The 22,654-nt window shown below is 39.5% G+C and overlaps 2 protein-coding genes and 2 long non-coding RNA genes across 6 annotated transcripts; 2 read left to right on the top strand and 2 right to left on the bottom strand.

Annotated features, from left to right (window-relative positions):
• Positions 1–1,541: 1,541 nt before the first annotated feature.
• On the bottom strand, positions 1,542–6,230 carry polr1d (RNA polymerase I and III subunit D). Of its 2 annotated transcripts, XM_030396928.1 has the most exons (5): positions 5,785–6,218; positions 5,144–5,241; positions 4,639–4,715; positions 2,691–2,773; positions 1,542–1,797 (listed from the first exon to the last, which is right to left on the bottom strand). In XM_030396928.1, the coding sequence occupies exons 1-5, from the start codon at positions 5,821–5,823 to the stop codon at positions 1,750–1,752; spliced, it is 345 nt and encodes a 114-aa protein (XP_030252788.1). In that variant the 5' UTR covers positions 5,824–6,218; the 3' UTR covers positions 1,542–1,749. The 2 variants fall into 2 exon arrangements, with proteins under 2 accessions (XP_030252788.1, XP_030252789.1); XM_030396929.1 differs by lacking the exons at positions 1,542–1,797; positions 2,691–2,773 and adding an exon at positions 4,104–4,399 and having other exon boundaries at positions 4,586–4,715; positions 5,785–6,230.
• A 105-nt stretch (positions 6,231–6,335) lies between these two features.
• On the top strand, positions 6,336–12,400 carry sybl1 (synaptobrevin-like 1). 2 transcript variants are annotated; one of them, XM_030396927.1, is made up of 8 exons: positions 6,336–6,512; positions 6,923–7,104; positions 7,990–8,047; positions 8,424–8,561; positions 8,700–8,790; positions 9,103–9,170; positions 9,668–9,760; positions 11,312–12,400. In XM_030396927.1, the coding sequence occupies exons 2-8, from the start codon at positions 6,959–6,961 to the stop codon at positions 11,375–11,377; spliced, it is 660 nt and encodes a 219-aa protein (XP_030252787.1). In that variant the 5' UTR covers positions 6,336–6,512; positions 6,923–6,958; the 3' UTR covers positions 11,378–12,400. The 2 variants fall into 2 exon arrangements, with proteins under 2 accessions (XP_030252787.1, XP_030252786.1); XM_030396926.1 differs by having other exon boundaries at positions 6,346–6,512; positions 6,937–7,104.
• A 1,945-nt stretch (positions 12,401–14,345) lies between these two features.
• LOC115568389 (uncharacterized) lies at positions 14,346–19,122 on the top strand. The gene is made up of 2 exons (XR_003981388.1): positions 14,346–14,629; positions 18,062–19,122. It is a non-coding gene; the product is annotated as an uncharacterized LOC115568389 (long non-coding RNA).
• A 379-nt stretch (positions 19,123–19,501) lies between these two features.
• LOC115568388 (uncharacterized) lies at positions 19,502–21,725 on the bottom strand. Its single transcript, XR_003981387.1, has 2 exons — positions 20,106–21,725; positions 19,502–19,900 (listed from the first exon to the last, which is right to left on the bottom strand). It is a non-coding gene; the product is annotated as an uncharacterized LOC115568388 (long non-coding RNA).
• Between the last annotated feature and the right edge of the window lie 929 nt (positions 21,726–22,654).

Genomic DNA, 22,654 nt, shown 5'->3' with positions numbered 1-22,654 from the left:
AATGCTATCTTATCCTGGAAATGTATGTAAAATGATCCTAAAACACCTCTCAGTCAAGCACAAAGTACATTTGAAGCTGTTGTTGAACCATTTGGAGTATATACATGCCTTTGGGCTCTTTTGAAAGATAGTAAGCAGATTTTTTTATTTTACTGTTGATCTATAAGAGTTTGAAAATGCTGAATTGTCAAGTAATTTTTCTCGTCTACATTTTTTATGCAGAAATAAGCCTGCAGATGACCTGTAACTGCCCCTACTAGCTGGAAAACACAATGGGTCCACATTACATAGTATGGTTTTCTGAGGAAATACTCAGGCGCCTTGTAAAAAATGCCATTTTATGACAGCAAAATCGCATTATGGTTCTTAACATCTTATTTAGATTAATTTTGAGCATATGAAATAGTCAAAAGCAAGTATTTAAATTGAAAAACTGCCTATTCAATCAGAATCAAAATTCCTTCACCTTTTCCAAAGGGCAAAATGAACAAAACTGCATAAACTACAAAATCTCAGGAGACAAAGGAAAGAGAGAGTGGATCACATGTCTACACGATCGTTCATTAGCCGTTATAGGCTCTAGGGTGAGGATACAAGCTCCCATCTGCTCAAATGAGCTGTGAATCAAACCTCTGCTGGACGGAACTCTGACTTTTTCCTCCCACACTTCCTGTCAAACTCGACACATAAAACATGAATTTTTTACACAACAGTTTTTGTCTTAAACACACAATATAACGTGTTTATTTGTGGGCTTTAAGGGTGCCCAAAGCTGGATATGGTTCGTGCAGACAAACCCAGGCTGGCTGTTGTCCAGTGTTTCAGCCCTTTTGCTGAGCTAAACTTCGTATTTACTTTACAGACATGAGGGGCTGCATTGATATCTTTACCTATCTGCAAGAAAGCGTATCAGCATTACATTCAGAAAATATTTTTCCACCGATTTCCCACTATCCCATGGTTTCCTTCATATGTTCTTTCATATGAAAACAAACCTGTACAAACCAAATTTCCACCGGATCTTATTTCCTGTACCGTACATAAAGTGTTTTAAACACGTAATTGTTGCTGTATTTCCTCAAATTATCTTCCGTACCCAGAGACGCTGCCACGCATGAAGACTGACAGAGGGATACAATTAACCTCAGTAACTTTAACCTTATTATTCACACTTGTCTCACCTCATTTTCCCCCTCTGTCTTCATGGCGCTGTAGCAAGTCTCTCGCACCACATTCCTCTGCTAATAAGGACATTTGAGGTTACACTTCTTCCCTCGAATCATCAAGCTCGGCTTCAAAGGACAGATGAGAGCAATTTGGTTTTTGACACTCTTCACTTTAGGTTTGGACATCTTTCAGACAGTGTTATGTGAGGAGTTACAAAAACAAACATTAAAAGCACAAGTCAGAGAGCTGAGTGTTATTCCAGCTAGATATCTTTCCATGAAATTCAGAAAGAAGGAAAGAAAGAAAATGAAAGTCCTTTGTTTAACGTCTTAATTTTCCTTTGCTAATCATTCCAAAAATTCAGGAATCATAAACACAGGACTGAATCACATTTATCATACACATTTATCATACAGCACAGGCCAATTTCAACATAATACAAAATATAAAACTGTACAAATGTTTGATTGTGACATGTTTAAAGTACTTAGAGGAGAACTTCTCATACTTTAACCAGTAGAAATATAAAACGTCTTGTAGAAACGGTGTCCCGCAGCTTCATATTCACGTATGTGATGCTCTTCATTCCATGGGTTGCTCCTGCCCCTCTTTGAATTCATTTACTCTTGCCTGGAACCAACAAAAGAAACAGAAATGGAGCTGAGGCTGTGCAGGGGGTGTTAAATTGAATTGATGCTGGCTGACTTTCCTTCCAACATGGGGCTGATATACAGAGCCAACCAGACAACGCAGGGCTTCTTCCTGTATCCCCCATGAATCAGTGAATAATAATATTTTTCCATCTGTGGAAACTGAATTTCACTTCTTGCCTGCCTTCCTCTACAGAGAGATCAGAGCACAGAGTCAGCGTCTGAACACGCACAGACAAGGACCGTTCACAAGACAGATGTAGCCGACTGGAGGATGACAGATGATGCTTGCTGCACAGTTCACAGGACTTGGACACCACTACGCCATCAAATTATGTTGGCGACACAACGGAAAACTTGAGCGTGAGAATTATCTGTAAATTGGCTGTGGATCCTTCACTGAGGCACATTCATAATTTACTAATGTATCAATTTAAAGTTATCAACTGATTATCCAACCCTAAAATCAAAATAGAACCACTGCGGCTCAAGAAACTGCTCATCAGTGTACAAAATGGCAGAGCACAACTGATAATCAATTTCTGGGGCTGTTTCGGGTGCCGTACTTGGATACACATTTTTTTTTTGCCATGATCCCTTACATGTGGGTAACAAACGGAGTTGGTATATTTTACAGTTTAACAATAATCTTTATCGTCTAAAATGACATTAGTGCAGTGAAACAACAAACTTTGCAAGGAATTCAATCATTTATATTAACCCAAACATCTTTTTCTCAATTGTAATCTCTTTTAATAATTAGTTTACATATTGGTGCCTATCAGACATCAAACACACAGATACCGATATCTGTGATAATATGGGCAAACCGATATATCGTTCGTGCTGTCCAAAATGGACACAAAGGCTCACCTGAAAGGTGTTGAGAACATGTTGACAAACATCAGTGAGCTCATTCAGTCCTCTGCGCAGTGGCTCTGAGGCTGGAAGTCCCCCTGAAACAAAAGAAAACCACACATACCAACAGTTTAAATAAAAACACACAACACTTGCATTCTGTGGTTCAATTCAATCACCTCTTCAGGACAGATAGTGAGTTTTCATCCTGCTCCACAATGCACAAAGTGAAAACACTGATCATCTCATTGTAATGCAATGTTCTGCTGGGAAAACCTGGGTACTGGAATTCATGTGGATGCCACTTGACACACACCACCTACCAAAACATTGTACCAGACCAAGTACACCCCCCATGCCAATAGCACTCCCAGCTGACAGTGTCCCCCTTAAGCAGAACCATGGGCACTGCTAACTCACAACCTGCTCAAGAATGACCCGAGGAATGTGACAAAGAGCTCACGATGTCGACCTGGCTTCCACATTTACAAGATCCCAATCTGATCGAGCATCTGTGAGACAGCCTGGAACAAGTCCAACGCACAGCGGCCCCATGGGGGAGAGGGGGTGTGCATGTTCTGCAGTGGTGTTTGAGTGGGGCGTGTGTGTCAAGTGCTTTCCACATGAATGCCTGGAACATGTTTCCCAGCGGAACAATGCCAGTAACAAGATTATCAATGTTATTCACTTCACCTGTCAGTAGTTTTATATTGTGACTGATTATTGTAGACAGCCATGATGAGGGCGGGCGGAGTTACTCGCAAAACACAAAGCTGGAGTAAAATGCTGCTCCAGGGATGATTTCACATAAATGGACCATGCAAGCTGCAATTTATCGCCTAAATATACAGTACCAGATATCATGGTTTTTCTTTATTTGTTTTATTTTCTATATTGTAGATCAACACTGAAGACATCCAAACTATTAAAGAACACATATGGAATTATGAAGTAAACAAAAAAGTGTTTAAAAAAAACAGAATAGGATTTATATTTTAGATTCTTCAAAGTAGCCACCTTTTGCTATGATGACAGCTTTGCACACTTCATTCTCTCAATGTAACAGTTTTCAATTAACAGGTGTGCCTTGTCAAGAGTTAACTTGTGGAATTTCTTGCTTCTGAATGGGTTGGAGACCATCAGGTGTGCTGTGCAGAGCCAGGGTTGGTACACTGCCCTGTAGGACTATCAAACTACATACAAATTGCAAGTGACAATCATTCTAGAAACATGATTCTGCCAATAATGTCTGTGTAAGCAGTGGATTTCAAATCCCTTTTTAGGGAAAGGACCAGATTGCGATCAAGCACCCAACCAATTTCATATAAATTGATATAAATATTAAGAAATCATTGAACTGTGATTCAACAGGTAATGAAGACTTTAAATGCCTCAAAAGTGATCAACTAGCGTAGGAGTGCAAGCAGATGACAAGATTGGAACTTTATTCGTCTCCCACGGGGATAAAGCAACCCGTTTTCCTTGTGGTCATGGTGGGAGTTTGTAAATACAGAAATAAATATAGAGCTGTAGTTGAATATATGAAAGCACAGTCGAAACGAGGGGTATTTTGGGTGCCTGGAAGGTAATTGTGCCTTTTTCTGTGATGACGACATGAGGAAAGATCTTCCAGGCATCCGGAAACCCAGTTCACCAACAAAAACAAGTTGTGTCTCAGTCCTTTAGAATCCTTTCATGTGATGGGCCGCTGTTATCTGTGGGGACTTTTTTGGAACAAGAGGGGTTATATGTGTATGTGTGTCACTTTAGGTCAGTCACAGGAACTTCTTAGTCGGCTGAGTGGACAAAGTGAAAGCACCAGACTCCAATCTAAATGTTTACGCCATAACAGAGCCTGAAAATGTTTTGCTCTCTAGTGGTCTGACGAATGTATGAACACATGAACTAACCTGGATTGGGAAGAGGAGGTTAAAGAAGATGAAGCGACAGGGATTTCTCTCACCTCGTGTCTGAATGCGAAAATTGATCTTGCTCTCGGACGGATGCGTGATGGTGTAGCCACAGAACTCCACATCCAAACTGACAGAAAATCATAAAGTGAAAGCATGATTTGTGGTTATCATCATGTTTTGCTTCAAGTGGGCAGAGGCAAGTCAGTTTTGTTACAAATGTTTCCATGATCGACTCATCCCAGCTGACCTGGACCGACAACAACACTGGTAACACAGTGGAATCACAGACACACTTGAGTTCCTTTTTGGCGTGATTATTATGAATGTCTAGAATGAAGTATGAGCGTTGAGGGAATAAACAGTCCCATCCAGCTGGAATCAAATCACAAATGACACCAATTAAGCATAAGTCATACTACTTCAAACGTGCTACACCGGTGTAGGGTTCAATGATTTTAAACAGACAAACGGCAGATAGATCACAAATGGCAACAATATGCTGAGTTTCAAGCAGCAGTTTGTTGGAGAGGAAAAGAAAAAGCAAAAAACACTGACGTCTTCATGATCATATATCGGAGGGAGTTGCCCAGTGTATGGTCTTCATCATGCAGCACAAACGTCACACAGCCCTCATCAGCCCCATCAGCCTGGATCTACAACACAACAGAAATGTTTTAAATTAGAACCACACATCTATCTTTAGACACAAACATTACCCTGCTTGGAGAATGGCAGTGGGAGAATCGGGGAACTATTATGCATTGACAGCATATCCAATACTTGTTGTCTCCATTATGAATATTGACAAGCATGAGGTTAACATATGGCATACTGAGAAACTGAGGGAACACTGCCCCCCAGTGGAGCCACTCTGAGTCAGCTACAGACTGAGAGGGAGGCAAATCTAAAGCCGGTGAAGTGATTTCGGTAAACCTACGGTAACTTTAGCACGATCAAAGTTGTGGACTCACAACGTGGTTTGTGCTAAGACACAACTGCTTTCAATGTAGTTTTGGTTGCGTTTGTTATCTTGTTGTTTTCTCACTGCTAGCTTCTGTAGCTACCCACGTGAGCAGTTAAAAGGCAGTCGAAATGCTATGATTAGCGTCTTTAGCTGAATATTTTCTTACAAGCAGAGTTTGACAGGCAAAGCTGTGTATAATGCCAAAAGCAAACGGGTTTATTTAGCTTCTTACCATCTCCAGCACCGGTTTCTTTTCTCCTTCCCCGGCCATGCTTACATCAGTGCATTCCTACTATGTCCGTCAATGCTGCGCCGTTGAGTTCCTCCCTCACCACTGTCTGACAGGCAAGAGGATGAGCCCCGTGTTTGGAGAGTGATATTATATGGGCAGGGGATATTGAGACAATATTAAGAAATCGAATTTTTATTCAAATGTATAGGTGATGTATTAATTTAACTCGGCACCACAGTTTTTTAAGTGGTAGCTGGCTCTTGTGTCACGATGCTAGTGTGTCTTTATATACAGCGTTTGTATTAACGTTAGTAATAAACTGTTAAGTAAGACCAGCGCACTGTGGGTTAGTTAACAATTTGTCTATCGATTGTAATAGAGCCTACGTTGCCTGTAAGACCTCGACAAGGGCTAAAATAACCTCATGATACAACTGTCGCGATGATGTGACGTAGTATGAAAACATGCGACGCATAAGACTGAATAACGAGGAAGTCAAAAGTGTAGTCCATATAACGACGCACTATATTTGAGTGAATGGGCTAAGGAATGTGGTAAGAACTACATTACCCAGCGGGAGAGTGAATTCGTTCCGGTCGGGAGATCTGGGTGATTTGCAAAGCAGAAGTCACTCGAAAGGGATTAGCTAGCTTGCTAGCAGATGAAATCTCCTTAGATGTTGGAATCTGCGCTGCACGGGCTACTTTGAACAGCGCTGACACACAGAGGTATTGAGTTTGTTATTATATATCACTGTTTATTGCGTTACATTCGTCAACAGAAGCTATAATTTGTATTGCGACAGCTAGCTAACTACTAACCTACCTAACGTTGTTGTGTACATTGGTTAACAACCTTATTAGCTAGCTATCCTGTTGTCTTTTAAGCCATCGGCTTTTGTTTTCATTTCTCGTGACAGCTAGATCATGTAAGAAGTGCTAGTGGAGCTTAGTGTCTACTACTTCGGGAGGAATCTCTCCTAGTAACGGCACTAACTTAGGCTCCTTTCACAGACGTAGTTTCACCTTTGAAACGTTACTATCAAATGTTACGCCAGAATCATTCTCTGTTAAGCAATCTCCTCTGTCGTCTTCCTGCCTATAGTCTCTAACATGTCACTGTTCTTCTTCTCGTGTTGACGGCGAAAAACAGAGCTGAGACCCCAGCTGTTGCCATGGCAATCCTGTTTGCTGTGGTGGCTCGTGGAACCACCATCCTGGCAAAACATGCCTGGTGTGGTGGAAACTTCCTGGAAGTGACTGAACAGATTTTAGCCAAAATCCCATCAGAAAATAATAAATTGACCTACAGCCACGGCAGGTAAAGCTTACACACAGATGTGTGTTATACTTATATCTTAACTTAGCATCAGAAACTATGAGGCTGCTACATGAGTCTGTCTTTCCCAGTTTAGAAAAGTTCATATCCCCCTAGCCATATTTATTTACAAGCAGTGATAACTATATAGTGAAAGGACAGGTGCACCATGGGTGTGGCGATTGCTGTATTGTCATCATTTTTTATGCAGTACATCACTGTAAACAGGGGAGAGAAATCTTTTTGTCTCCAGATTTCTGGTGTAAGCACAAATAATGAGTGAAACCACATTGAATGTGGGTGAAGCAACCATTCAGACTACACAAGATACACAAACAAAATACAAAACAAGGCACCAACATTTAGTGTAATACACTGGACATCTATAAAGGAGTATCAAAGCATTGAAAGTGTAAAATGAGCCGTTATGAGGGCTGACCTACCCACATTAACTCACAGTGGTTTCACAGGGCCATTGTAAACTTTGACTGTCAACAGTCAGCTATGATTGTGCACAGAAAACTTTGCCCTATAAAAAGTGATGTAATTTTTTTTTCGCTATGCATTATTGTTAATAACAATCAGCCATGTAGAACAAATGTACTTGCAAATCCCAAAGACCACTTGGGTTAGGGGTTATATCAGCGCTTACAGAAGATGCACTGCAGGAAACAATCACATGAAATAATAAAGCTTTGTCACATGCTACAAAGACACAAGTCCATGTTACCTCATGACATGCCGTAATTTAAGTTACAGCCCAATTCCTTATGTTTTTCTCAGTTAATGTTTCCTTAGAGATGTTACAGTGACCATGGTGTTCTGTATTAAATGGTGTGTTTTCAACTGTCTGTTATGTTGACAATTTTTGCCTTCTGTCTTTTTTAGCTATCTGTTTCATTACATCTGCCATGACAGAATCATATACCTGTGTATCACTGATGATGTAAGTATATATGGCTCAGATATCTGTGGATTTATTCATTTAGAAGTCTGTGTTTTTGTTTGTTTGTTTGTTCTTGTTGTTTGACCTGCGTCTGCATTACAAAGATGGGGATTATGATGCCTTTTATGTGAATTACTGAATGTAAAGAAGAGTTCAAGAGTTAAGATGAGTAAACCAGTCACTTTGAGAAATAGAAATATAGTATTGTGTTTACTCAAACCATGTTTGTGAAGTAATATATTCAGCCTATAACAACAGGAAGCAGAAAAATAAACTCAGAGACCCAAGTTAATAGAGAGCCATTTTTCTTATCACTGGAACTTTTAATGGGAATGTGTTTGGAGTAACTCTTGTGTATAATTGTTTTGTGCTTAAGGACTTTGAGAGGTCACGCGCATTCAGCTTCCTCAGTGAAGTCAAGAAGCGCTTCCAGACAACGTACGGGTCGAGAGCACAAACAGCCCTGCCTTACGCCATGAACAGTGAGTTCTCCTCAACACTGGCAGCTCAGATGGTGAGTATGACAATTGATTGCAACAGGAGCATATTGCACATAAAATTCTTGCAAGGGCTCCGTGACGGCTTTTTAGTTCTGTAATCTATAAAAAAACACAAATGAAGTCACTTTCTCTGTCTACATTTCTATTTGTAGAAACACCACTCAGACCCACGTGGCTCAGACCGTGTAACTGAGACGCAGATGCAAGTGGATGATTTGAAGGGCATCATGGTCCGCAACATAGGTGGGCTTTTCATGAGTTTCCCCATGGCACAGGGAGGCTGAAATGTCTACTTTTATGAACAAAACTATAAGATAACAACACAATTAAATTACTTTTTAACCTGCTGTGTGCATTTTTGCCCTTTTTAAATGAATGCAGTGTGCAGTGGCATGCCCATTTAAGCTTTGCCAATGCAGATTGGTATTTGTTGGTCTTCATGCCAGAAGCAAATAGTTTGGCCAAAAACTTAATCTCCATTTGGATAGAATTCACATTACCTAGACTTTTTGTGTCTGGCATGTTAACTTTGTTTGGTGCTGTGTCTTTTTATAGACTTGGTCGCTCAGAGGGGAGAGAAGCTGGAGTTGCTGATCGACAAGACAGAAAATCTGGTTGACTCAGTGAGTTTAATGAACTAGTTTATCCCTGTTTAACCTGGGGCTGAGGGATGTAGCCTTAAAATATTAGTGCAGTTTGTCAGGCTATATTGTGAAACACAGTACATATCTCAATATTTTTAATCTTCCTCAAAAGCGCTTCATAAATGCTAGGACTGGAGGACAGATTCCAATATCATGATATTTATGACCAAATACTTTGACATCAGCATTGTAACAATATTGTATATATCTTACATGAATAATCAGAAATGCGGATATAATGATTAAGTGGTTAAAGGCAAGTGTTAGAAAAAGTAGAACCGTCTGGTAGGCCAGGTCAGGGTTTTAAAACCAGAAAAGATTAATAATATAAGGTATAAGATATAATATGATATTTTGCCTAGCCCCACCTCATCCTACACGTTTTCTGATGCATGAAATTTTGCAGTACACAGGTTTACATTTTGACAGCAATCAGGCGAGTCAATGACATTACATTATCTCCCTTCTTCATCTAGTCGGTCACATTCAAGACCACTAGTCGTAACCTGGCACGTGCCATGTGTATGAAGAACCTCAAGCTGACTGTTGTCATCGTGCTGGTGTGTCTGGTGAGTAAGGAAAAAAAATGATTGATTAATGAGATGTTGGTAATGAACTGGATACAGTGTAAAGGTTTCTTAATTCTTAATTTTTGGTGGATAGTTACTTGGCTGTATCTATGCTGTGCCCAGAGTTGCAAATCGTATATTTTGTTCATGAAAGCAACATTATGTAACTTTTTTTAGTACTGTGTCTTGTAATAGTGTGAATGGTGTCTTTGTCTCAGTCATTCTGCCCTCATCACTGTTTACTTAAACATACAAGTATTCAACACATAACGTTATGACCTAATGAGTTTTGTTTGTTGTAATGATAATAATAATAATAATAATACTAATGATAATGATAATGTATTTGATTTATATAGCGCCTTTCAGGGTACCCAAGGACACTTAACAAAATGGAACAAACAAAACAAAGAATAAATGGATAAACAAAAAATACATATAAGATAAAGAAATAGAAAAGTTGATTGATCTGATGGGGCTGGACCCAGCGCGGATAGGCCTTATTAAAAAGATGGGTTTTTAAGTCTCTTTTGAAAGTCTCCAGAGAAGTCAGTTTGCGGATTTTGGCTCAGGGAGTGTTCCAGAGAGTGGGGGCTGTCACACAGAAGGCTCTGTCACAGAAGGTTTGTAGTTTGGTGTGAGGGATGGAGAGCTAGTGTGTGTCTGATGCGTGTAGCGTCCGGGTATAGGGGATGAGGAGGTCAGACAGATATTGGGGGGTGAGGCAATGGAGAGATTTATAGGTCAGGAGGAGAATTTTGTAAGTGATGCGTGATTTAACTGGGATCCAGTGACAGCGGATGAGAGTGGGGGTGATGTGTTGCCAGGGCTTGGTGCGGGTGAGGACCCTGGCAGCAGAGTTCTGCACATACTGGAGCCTGTCCAGGGTTTTGGAAGGGAGCCCGGACAGAACTCCATTACAGTAGTCTAGGCAGGAGGTGATGTAGGCATGGATGAGGGTCTCAGCCACAGGTTCAGAGAGGGAGGGCCGGAGTCTGGAGATATTTTTGAGATGATAAAAAGCTGATTTTGTGATGGATTTTATGTGTGATTGAAAAGATAGCGTGGAATCAAGGATGCGGACAAGGTTGCGGACATCCATGGATGGGGAGATAGAGCAGCCATCCACGTCCAGGAGAAGATCTCCAACCTTCTGGAGCAGTGCCTTGGAGGCCACAACTATGAGCTCTGTTTTATTAGTGTTTAGTTTGAGTAGATTTGATGTCGTCCAGAGTTTTATGTCATACAGGCAGTTGACGAGTGACTGTGGGGGTAGCTGGGTGGATGGTTTGGTGCAGAGATATAATTGAGTGTCAGCAGCATAGGAATGGCCTTGGAGTGTAGTTAGCACCTCCATTGGACTTTCTTTCTTCTTTGGTGGGCTCAGAATCTGTGGGGGGTGCCAAATCACACAAAATGCCAATTTCTACATAATGTTGCTTTCACTTAAAAAAAATTGCCCATGTAGCTTGGCTGCTACTGCTTCCATTTTTGGTGCAACTTTGCTGCAATTTGCTTCGACATTTTCTTCTACATCTACACTCTTTTCAGGTGGTCCTCTACATTATCGTTTCTGCTGCCTGTGGAGGCCTCAGCTGGCCCTCTTGTGTCAAATGAGAGCAGAGGTGGGGATAAAAGAGAAGGAGATGAGGACGAGGGGGAGAAGCGCCTGTTCACCTCTGCCTGCCAATGGATACAAAAGGAACCACAACTTCCTTCCGCTACTCCTACAGCTTCAACATCCCCAGGAGACACATGCTGCTCCTCCTCCTCCTGCCTCCTTCCTTGCTCTTCTCTTCGATATTGTGCACATTGACCTGCATTCTGGACAGGGAGTCCCACCTCATACCTGCACTAATGGACAGCAGCCATGTGGCCTAAAACTGATGTGGAACAATGATCTTGTCTTATACTAATCTTGTTCATTCATCCTGTGTCATGCACATAGTGGCCTGATGTATCAGTTTGTGATACTGTCCTGCACCTATCTATGTAATTAACCCATTCAGACTGATACCTGGAATGAGACACAAAAAATAGCAAAGAGTGCTTTGTTATTGTTCTGCTTTTCCTTTGTTATCAACTAATATCTGTGAGACCTGCAAGTGTCGGTAGCCTTAACTGTGTTTCAGATCCATCAACAAGGACTCCCTCAGCACACTGTCCGGTTGTCTCTTACATAACTGAAAGCTTATTTTTGACAAAACTGATGCAGTGTACAGTTTGTCTGAAGTGGCATGTGGCTCGTGAAACAGATTTTCTGATTTCTTTCGTGATTTATCACCAAGCACAGTAGTATATTCTGAAATGGATGTTGTAAAATACAAGATATGATCATACAAATAAATATTGTAAATATAATTGATATCCTTGATTCAGAAGACACAATGGTTCTTTTAAATCAAGCCTGGTTTTTGAGAATAACCTTATCCTTTTCTCAACTTGATAGGAGGCTTCCTTTAACCATTACCTCTGCTAAGCTGTTCAGTGTGCCCAAATGTTGTTGTTTTTTTCATTCTGTTAACAATGCACTTTTTACATTGTACATAGTTTGCTTCTTGGCAACATATGATTTATAATCATATTATTTGATTATTGTACATTCAGATTTGAAATAATAAAATCTGATGGTATCAAGTGGTTGATCTCTACACATGAAACCAGTTATATTATTATTATTATTATTATTATTATTATTATTATTATTATTTGGCTTTTATTTTGACAATCTTACATGACGTACCATGTTGATGAAGGCAGTTCTTTCAAAAAGTGTTCGTAAACTAACTTCCTGGAAGGAAACATATCAGTCATTTAAACTGTAACTTGGAGCCAATCCCAGCTGTCTCTGGGCAGGGTACACCATGGACAAGACGCCAGCTCATTGCAGAGCACTTCACTGATGGCAGAGGCTGCCATGCAAGGTGCCAACCTGCACATCAGGTTCAGTATCTTGCTCAAGGGCAAGGGAGGTGGACACTTCAACATGCAGCTCAGTCCAGCCCGGGGTAGCTGGGATTTGAACCAGCGACCTTCCGATCACTAGCCAACCTGCTCTATCTGCTGAGCTAGCTACAGCCTCCCCTTGAAGGCTGACATGTAAAATCTATGTTATAAGCAACAGTGCCTAAACAGCAGAGTCAGCGCAAAGGCCCTGAAGTTTATAATATACTGGTGCTATAATCCATTCAAATAGCTCAAGGGAACAAATCTAATGAGGTTTATTAATTGAGACATGCTTCAGTAAAAACATGAGAACCACACTGATCATATGCTCAATTAAACAAATCTAGGATTCTAGTCCATGAGTGTCTCTAGTGAAAGACTAAGTTGTTCCTGTTCACAAACCATAACTAACCTATCCAAGACATTTTAAGTGACAATTTGCAAGTTAACAGGAATTTTGCTATGGGTGGGATATTCCTTTTCACACTTCATATTTATGTATTTCATACATATGTTATATAACCACTGCCAGCAGTAGGACAATGAACAATCATCAGGTTATAGAGGTGACCGTGTTCAAAAAGTTGACAACACTTTACTACCTCAGAAATAAATCCTTGATTACTTTATAAACTGCCAATGTTAAACCAACGACACCTATCTCTCTTTGACCAACTGGAAGTAAACAAATGAGTTAAGGCTCCGCCAGTGCCGGCCCTGAGTAATTTGGTGCCTTAGGCAAGATCTTAGCCATCACCCTCTTTCATCGCAGTCAATTTCACAATCATTTTTCATACACTCACACAGAAACTGCATGTATGTATTTAAGATTTTATTTATTTTAAGTCAAAAATATCTCACCAAATAAAAACTGAAAAAAGTAACAAGTGATAAAAATACTATATAAATAAGGCATTGCACAAACATATTATCTCTCAGCCTCAGAGTGCCATCTCTCACTTATCTATTGTCAGCCGCTTTGCAAAACAACCTCCAACTCCTTCCATGTTGCCATGTGGGTATTGTGCTCCTGGCTATCCTCATGAACCTTCAGCAAGTGGCTTGCATTGTTCCAGACCTTTAGTCCTTCCTTCTTAAGTCTGTATTCTTTTGGAGAAAACATTTAGCAGCAGAAGCAGTGCAAGCTATCATTTCTGTTTGAGTACATCAGCCACTGCGCTTCTTCTGATTTTTTCCCCATTGACTAAGACTCTGTTACAAAAGTCATGTCGACACTCTCCCATCTTTGTTTTTGGGAAATGTGTAACTGCTTTTTTGTTTGAAATGGTCCTCTGTGAACATTCAATCCCTTGTTGTCCCTGAAAAGTAGCATTTGATGCCTTTTGCTGTTATAAATTGTACTAAGCTGTAAATACTTACAATTTACAAATGAAAGAATTCATAAGCAAGTATTTGTTTCCAATCTTAACATTTTACCCTTTAAGATGTTCTTGTGTTTTAAATACATTTTGAGACTTGTGATGCCTTATACTCAGAGTATAGTTCACAACATTCAACATGCTGTTTCCCCTCAATATCACAGCATGAGCACCGCCTCCTGGTCAAACCTGAGAATTCACCAGAATGTAGTAAAGCACAGTAACAGCACCATCTACCTGTAAAACACAGAGATCAAACATGGCTGGTGCCAGTCTTCCACAAGCTTTTAAAGGATTATTAGTCCATATAATGTACCTATCTCTTGGTGTCTCTCTTGCGTGTGTGTGTGTTAACAGGGCCACGAGTGTGTGGTGGAGTATGCCACGCCTCTGCTGACGCTGTACAGCATGTCCCAGGAGAGCAGCGCTGGTTTCGGAGAGCCTGAGCGCAGATAGCAGGTCCTGCTCTTCTTCAGGACCCTGCAGGACATCCTGGAGTATTCACTGGACTGTCGCAACCGTTACAAACTCATCCTGCTCAATGGTAGGAAGACAGCCAAGTGTGTGTGTGTGTGTGTGTGTGTGTGTGAACTTGATACAAACCTGCAGACTTTTTAAATATTGAGTTTGTATCCTGATACTACTACGGAAGCGCATTGCATTCACTGGATAAAAAAAAAAAATAGTCGCCTTATCTCGTAATTATGAGAAAAGATCTCGTAATTATGAGATCAGGATCTCGTAATTATGAGAAAAGATCTAGTAATTATGAGATAAGGAAAGGTGCGTCGTTGATTGTGAATAACATTTACGGTAATCGTACTGAAGCCGCTCTGATGAGCGGCTGGTGGTGACTGTGTGGGTCAGAATGCAGTCTCTCAGTCAGACCCATGAAGCATACGAGGATAAGGATTTTGACAGAGGATTACTTAAATAGAACACAGTAGAAGTACTTCATTATAGTTACACAATAGGGAGTACTTAGTTCAGCAGTATATGAATCTTGGTCTACTAATAGAAAATACGTTTTTTAATAACACATAAAAGTTGGGCGAAATGTCCTTATTCTTTTTCTCTGTTAAGGATTTTGACACAGGATTACTCGAAAAGTACACAGTAAAAGTACTTAATATTATTCATGCAAGTAGTCTAGGAAGTGCTAAATCCAGCAGTTTATGAATCTTGAACTACTTATGGAAACAATGTTTTGTTGTTGTTTTTTCTCATGTCGTCCTTTACTTTGAAATCCGGATACCTTCGTGATACCTTCAGTTTATTACCGGGAGTATTTACTGTAAAAGTATTATCTCATAATTACGAGATCTTTTCTCATAATTACGACATCCGGATCTCGTAATTACGAGATCTTTTCTCATAATTATGAGATCTTTTCTCATAATTACGAGATAAGGTGTCTAATTTTTTTTTTATCCAATGAATGCAATGCGCTTCCGTATGACACAGAGCTGAAGGTATCCAGAAATGATATGAAATGAAATGATGGATCTGGGTATCCACCTGGATAACCTCTTCAGCTGAAGTGATCATGTGGACTATATGTTCCCGTTTACAGCAAAGGCTATATTTTCTACTCAGACTGAGGGTGTTTGGTGTCAGCCAGAACAACATGTTTTTATTTTATCAGGCAGTGATGGAGAGTGTCATGAGGTATGGGATGACAGCGTGGTTGGGCAATCTCTCCACACAGTCCAAATCTAATTTGCAGCGCCTGGTACAGACTGCTATGAAGGTGATGGGGAGGACTGACAAGCTCTCTCTTCAGTCCATCTATGAGCAGTCTGTACTCAGGCAGGCACGGAGGGTATTGTCGGACCCGTCCCACATCCTTCAAACGGAATACGAGCTCTTGCCTTCTGGCAGAAGGTACAGATTCACCAAATGCAAATTGAACCGTTTAAATACTCTTTCATACCCGCCTCCATCAAAATGTTAAATATATCCGTATGGCCTGGGAAGTGTGCAATAACTTGATGTTCTGTTTTTTTTTTTTTTAGGTTGTTTTTTTTTTTTATTTGCTTTAATCTCTTATTGGATGTGTCATGAGTGTGTATGTAGCCTATGTGTAGGCCTTGAACTGTTGTATGTATTTTATGTGTATTTATCGTCTGTAAGGGCAGTTACTACTATGCAATACGCACTATGAGTCCATGACAAATTTGCCCTAGGGGACAATAAAGTATATTCTATTCTATTCTAACAATTTCAAGACTGAACTCTCTGGGTGAGACAAGTAGATTTAGAAACGTCGTCCGCAAATAAGGAATTTTGTGTTCTTGGTCTAACATTGTAATGCCTGTATCATCTTGAGCAATCCCCTGACTTAATGCTTCAATAAAAATTGCAAACAGTAACAGACTTAGTGGACAAACTTGTCTGGTCTCTCTTTCCAGGCCAAATGTGTCTGATACTTCTCTGTTGATTTTTTACTCTTGCCTTTGGATTATTATATAAGGCTTTAATAGTTTTAATAAAGGTCTGATCAAATTTTCCTAATACACTATATAGGAATTCCCATCTGACTCGGTCAAATGCTTTTTCTGCATCATGGCTCAATAGTTCTGCCTAAAGTTAATTTTTTTTATATTATCTATATGGCGAATGTTATCTCATGTCTGCCTTTGCTGGGTAAAGCCCGTCTGGTCTAGACTTATTATTAGACGAAGGATTTTTTCGAGTCTTTTTGCCAAAATGTGTGTAAAGATTTTGTAATCCTGATTGAGTACACTCACTGGCCGATAACTTTCAGAGAAATCACTGCATCTCTCCAAGAAGGAGGAGTTATGCCAGTCTTAATAATGTGGTTATATGTGTTTCTTTGTACCACTCCGAAGAGAAACCATTGGGCCCTGCTGCCTTATTGGGTTTTAATTTCATGTGGCCTTTTAATATCTTCATCTGTAATTTCTTTAATTCAACCTTTATTTTGTTCATCCCCACTTTAGGCAGAGTTAACAGGTCGAAGAAAGCTTCCGTCTTTTTTTTATCTGCTGTAGGTTGTGTACACAAGCTTTTACAAAAAGTTTCAAAAGATTGCAGTATATCTTTTCTATTATATTTAATGCAATTTGTTTCAGGGTCCTTTATTTTGTGAATTGTGTTTTTAGCGTGTTGCTTTTTTTTATTTATAAGCTAGCAGTTTTGCTGAATTTCCCCCTGCATCATAATACCTTTGTTTAAGGAAGATCGTCGTTGTTTTTAATGTCATTTGAGTAGATTTCATTCAATTCATTCTTCTTTTTATCCATTTCTATTTTTGTTGCCTCATTCATTGTATTTTTATGCATTTTCTCAAAGGTTTTTAATTCTTTTTGCAGCTGTTCTTTTTTCTTTCTTTTTTTTTAAAATCTAGAGCAGTAGCCTAAGAACAGGAAATGTTTTTAGTCTTTCAGCTGATTGGCTGATTTCAGAAATAGGACCTCCACTTTTGACTCCAGAATAAAGTACTACACAATAATGATTTCAGATTTTTTTTTTACTGGCTCATTGAGACATTAATAGTAACAAAACCTACACAAAATTGGGGACTGTAATTAAAACTGTTTTGAGTTTTCACTGTAACAAGCAGTATGAGTTCGTATGTCAATAACTTTCCTCAAGGCAGTTGTTTCATCGGGTTGCTGAGATGATTGTGTGTTTTGTCCAAGTGACTTCTTCATTAGATAAGGATTTTTAAAAACACAACAGTGACTCTCACCCGCAGAAACAAGTTTTTGTCACTGTCACTACAACATGATCAGAAACAGGTCTGACATGTTCGCCACCAAAAACACTTTGTCCTAGTCAGCTGACATCAGCTGACACATGAAGGATGATGGATGGACGAAACTGTTGTGTTTTTCTACAGAGATGCAGGTGGCTGTAACAGATAATTGTATGGAAATAGTTCATGATGACATTAACGTGGGCCTCCTTTTAATGAAATCATTCACTCTATGTTGTTTTTATGTTCCTTTAGCTGCTGCCACTGGCTGACTCCAAACACCGTTCTGAGGGGTGCAAGCGGGAGCTGAGTGTCCTCGTGTCAGTGTACAGCTGCTCCATCACCAGGACCCCTGCAGCGCAACACAACGTCGAAGATCAAGGGCTTCCAGTGTTTCCATGAAGATGAAGTAGAAATGCTACCTCCTTGAAGTTTCATTCAAGAAGTCAGAATTTTTACATATTTTACTTTTAACTGCAGTTAATATAAAAATGTATTTCCTAACGGGGAATAGCATTGGTAGGAAAACTATGACTTTACTTATTAAATGCTTAAGTCTATAACAACAGAACTTTTTAAAAGACTTGTAAAATTATTTAGCTGCCCCTGATTCTCAGTTTTTACAATGCCACTTTGAATTCTTTGGTAAATAAAGATAATATGATTATATTATACGTCATATAACATTGTGTTGTCAATGCTTATTTAATGGACTGTATGTAACAGGACCCAGTATCCTGTAAGTTCCTTTACCCTCAATGATGTTAGGTTAAAATAAAGCTTCTTGGATACTGAATCCAATGCAGGGGTCACAATATGAAACTAACAGCTGATCTTTTGACTTCAGTCCATGTTCCAGATTTGAGCTCCTACATGTCTAACAGATCTGAGCAGTTTCCATTAAAGTTCAGAGATTTAAGACCATGTCATTGTGAAGCTAAACAAAATTTTTTTTCACAATGTGTATACATGAGACTTATACTACCAGTACTAACAGACCTTTCTGAATGTGTTTACCCAATTAATGTGCCTCTCAGCCAGTCATATCTAGCTGATTAGCAATCTCATGTCTCTCAAGCAGTCTGACAGATGTTGCCATTAATAAAGCCCCAAATAATGGGGAAGTATATAAACTTTACTCACAAGTAATCTAAGAAAATGTTATGCAATTATTTTTCTTTATTATTCTAGCATTAGATGTCCTTGAATTTGAGAGTTGAGAAGTAACAGAACGGCATGTTTGAAAAAACACAGACTGGATGTTTACTTGATATGTTTTCTCGGTGTATATTGATTAAAAGTGATTTTGAATGTGATCTTGTGTTTCCCTTTTCTCTTGCTTCTCTCTGTGTTTTGAACCATTCTGGAATAGATGGGCCTGCATGCCTACCCATGCAAGTTCATAAATATTTTGCTGATAATTGCTGACGTGATTGATTTCCACTGCCTCAAGATTGCAAATATCCAGGAACAGGAGAGGGGGTCAGCAGGAGGCCCAGCGCTGCTACTTGGCCCTGGATTGTCCTCATGGATGAGGTTTTAGGACAGAGAGAGGATGGAGAGGCTCTTTTCTGCTCTAGAGGCTGGCCAATCGTTACATTATTTCTGTTATAATTTAGTTAATTTATTATTTATTTTAAAAAAATGTGTTCATAATTCTTCATTTTATATAATTCATGAAATAAAATATTGTTCTATTGTTACACGTTGTTTATTCCATTTAGTATTTACAAGTTAAGTACAATTTATGACAGAGTAGCAAACGACATCAAAAACAAGGGATCTCATTTTTTTCTTTTATTAACATTTACAACTATTTACAAAATTACAGCATAAATAACTATTTACAGATTATCATTAACTATTAACCAAAACAATTATTGATTAACAAAAATATTAAAACAGTTAAAAATAATGTACAGTAATAGACTCAGCAGGAGTCCCTGGCTGCTTCTACTCTTCCTCCTCAAGGAGCAGGATTGAAAAGGAAATCAGGAAAACTTTACTCTTCTTTCACTTTTGTGGACCTGGGCGGCAGAAATCATGACGCAATATATCGTGAGGTGTGCCAGTCTGCTGTTGCTGCTGCAGCTGCTGCCACGCCCCCCCACACACAGAGAAGGAGCAGGTGAGGGAGAAAGGAGGGGTGAACGGCAAAACATGGAACACACAAACAGGCTGCTACAGCAGCACCGTGACGCTGAATATCAGAGCTTTGAACTCAGCGCTGAATAAATATATTTCAATTCATGGGACTATTAAAAAAAATATTTTTACAGTTTACAACTGTTAGACCTACCAAGCATTGGCAAGTGGAATCAGATGACAGAAATCCTGAGAATATTTGCTCAAAGGGAGAGCCCCCTCCTCAGAGATCCAACTGTTCAGCTGTTCAATTCTCCAGATTCTTCTCCATGCCATTTTTTAAAAAAGCTAATGCTTTTTGGGTGAACCGGAGCTCCCGGCGAAAACCCTTACAGAAATCCTGAGAATATTTGCTTAAAGGGAGAGCCCCCTCCTCAGAGATCCAACTGTCCAGCTGTTCACTTCTCCAGATTGTTGTTGTTGTTAGGGGCATGTGCAAGCCTTTTTCTTTCCAACTCCACTGAAACCAAAGCTTATAGTTACCATTAAAATAGCTAGGGTTAGGGGTTAGATCTGTTTATGTTAGCCATATGTTTATCCGTCCACACAGGTTTCTTGTATATTCCTTCTCTGACCTCCAAGTCTGTATAGTGTCCTCATATACTTCTAACTCCTGCATCTTTTCTTCTACCATCAGCTTCAGCCTGATAGTTTCAAGAATGAATGATTTCACTTGTTGGCATCCTGTTTTTTGGACTCGATCACGCGCACGATCAAATTTTTTCTTGAAAAGAAAAGACAGGAATGATTTTGGGACTGTGCTTACCATTGCTCTCTCATACTCCAATCGAAACTCTTCTATAGTTTGAGACAGCTCCTCCAAATCGACTAATAAATTTTGCTGCACTATCTTCAATGTTGATTTCATACTCTTTAAGTGAGATGACTCCCCAATTTCTGAACTTGTGTCTCCACATTTCTTAAAGTCAGTCAGTGAAACTGTTCCCTCCTCAAAGGGCTCATTTTCTCTGCCTTTTTGCTCCTCCGGATTGTCTAAGGAGTCTGGAAGCACTTCTATCTGCTCTGTAGATGACATCCTCATTGAGCGAGATGACTCCCTGATTTCTGAACCTGGGCTTTGTGTATCACCTGCTTGATACAAGTCTCTACTTTCATCTACGAGGCTCTGGCTGAGCACGTCTTTTATCATTACAAACACGCTCTTGCTCTTTGACTTCCGAGTCTGTAGTCTTTCGCAATTGTTCTCACATTCATGTAACTTTTCCAGCTGTTCTTCAACCGTCGCCTTCTCACAGACATGTTTAATTATGAGGCCTTTCAATTTCTCACGTTTGTGTGTCAACTTTTGATTTTCCTCCGCAGCTATCCTATTTTTTTTTCAAAAGAAGAGAAATCCGACATGGTGTTGGGACTATGCGTGCATGAGTCCTCTCTAACTCCAAGTGAAGCTCTCGTATTGTTTCGGACAGCTCCAGCCAATCAACTATTAACTTTTTCTTCTCTATCTGCCGTGTTGATTTCATTCTCGTTGAGTGAGATGATTCCCTGATTTCTGAACCTGTGTTGGTCGGTGACACCATTCCTTCCTCACAGGCCTCATTTTCTTGATCCTTTTGCTCCTTCGGATCGCCTAAGGACTCCGTCAGCACTTCTATTTGCTCTGTAGATGACATACTCGTTAAGTGAGATGACTCCCCGATTTCTGAATGTGTGCTAGTCACTAAGTCACTATTTTACTATACGCTCTGGCTGGTGCGAGATTGGCTGTTCAAATGAAAAATGTTCAGTATTTCACTACACCTCTGATCTTCTGCTGGACATTCTAAAAGATCAAAGCCTCAAACCCTTCTTTAGAATGTTGCTCAAGATCAGAATCAGTGGTATCACTATGACATCATTTATGACATCATTTATGACATCATTTGTTTAAACTACATTTAAGAAACAACATTCTGCATGTGAAAAAACGTGTTATAGCTAAACAATTGGGGCTTTTATTGTGAATAAGTTATAGCAAAAATTGTATAGGCATGAATACTGTAGGCTGATGGTTGCATTTGCTGTTACAGGTCATTTATAATCATCAGAAGAATTACGACTGTTTCATAACACTTAAAAGTTCCTCATAATCACTTTTAGTACAAGAATCTGTTATATAAAGAAATATGTTTTTTTGTGATCAAATTTTTATTGGATAATGGATAAATGCACACATAAAGGAATAAATGCACGAAAAAGGACTCACAAATGTATTTGGGGAGTTGTATATATATATATATATATATATATATATATATATATATATATATATATATATATATATATTATTATGAGACTGTTCTGGCTCCATAGAGTTGGTTGTGGTTCCACTGTAACCTGACTGTTGTGTGAAACCTGAAAACACATTAAAATATGGTTCATTGTTTCCACCGTAGTGTTCTAAGGATAACAGTTTGTTTTCTAATCCATATAATCATACACACATGGGTCATGCCATACCAGAGGTCCGTTTCACGAAGCAGGTTCAACAAACTCTGAGCCTAACCCTGAACTCTGAGTTGATCTACTCTGAGATAGGAAACTCTGAATGAGTTTTCGGTTCCAGAACAGCTGATTTGAGTTAGTTTGATCAACTCGGAGTAGTTTAACCTGGAGTTAAGCACGTGCACCACAAGTATAAAAAGACAGCATCAATGGAGCCCCAATTCGACGAGTCACCATGGCAACGGGGAAGAGGAGGGC

The sequence above is a fragment of the Sparus aurata genome, chromosome 18, assembly GCF_900880675.1.
Source record: "Sparus aurata chromosome 18, fSpaAur1.1, whole genome shotgun sequence".
Classification (NCBI taxonomy): Eukaryota; Metazoa; Chordata; class Actinopteri; order Spariformes; family Sparidae; genus Sparus; species Sparus aurata.
Note: the sequence above shows the minus strand (reverse complement) of the source record. Positions and strands in the feature narration are given on the sequence as shown.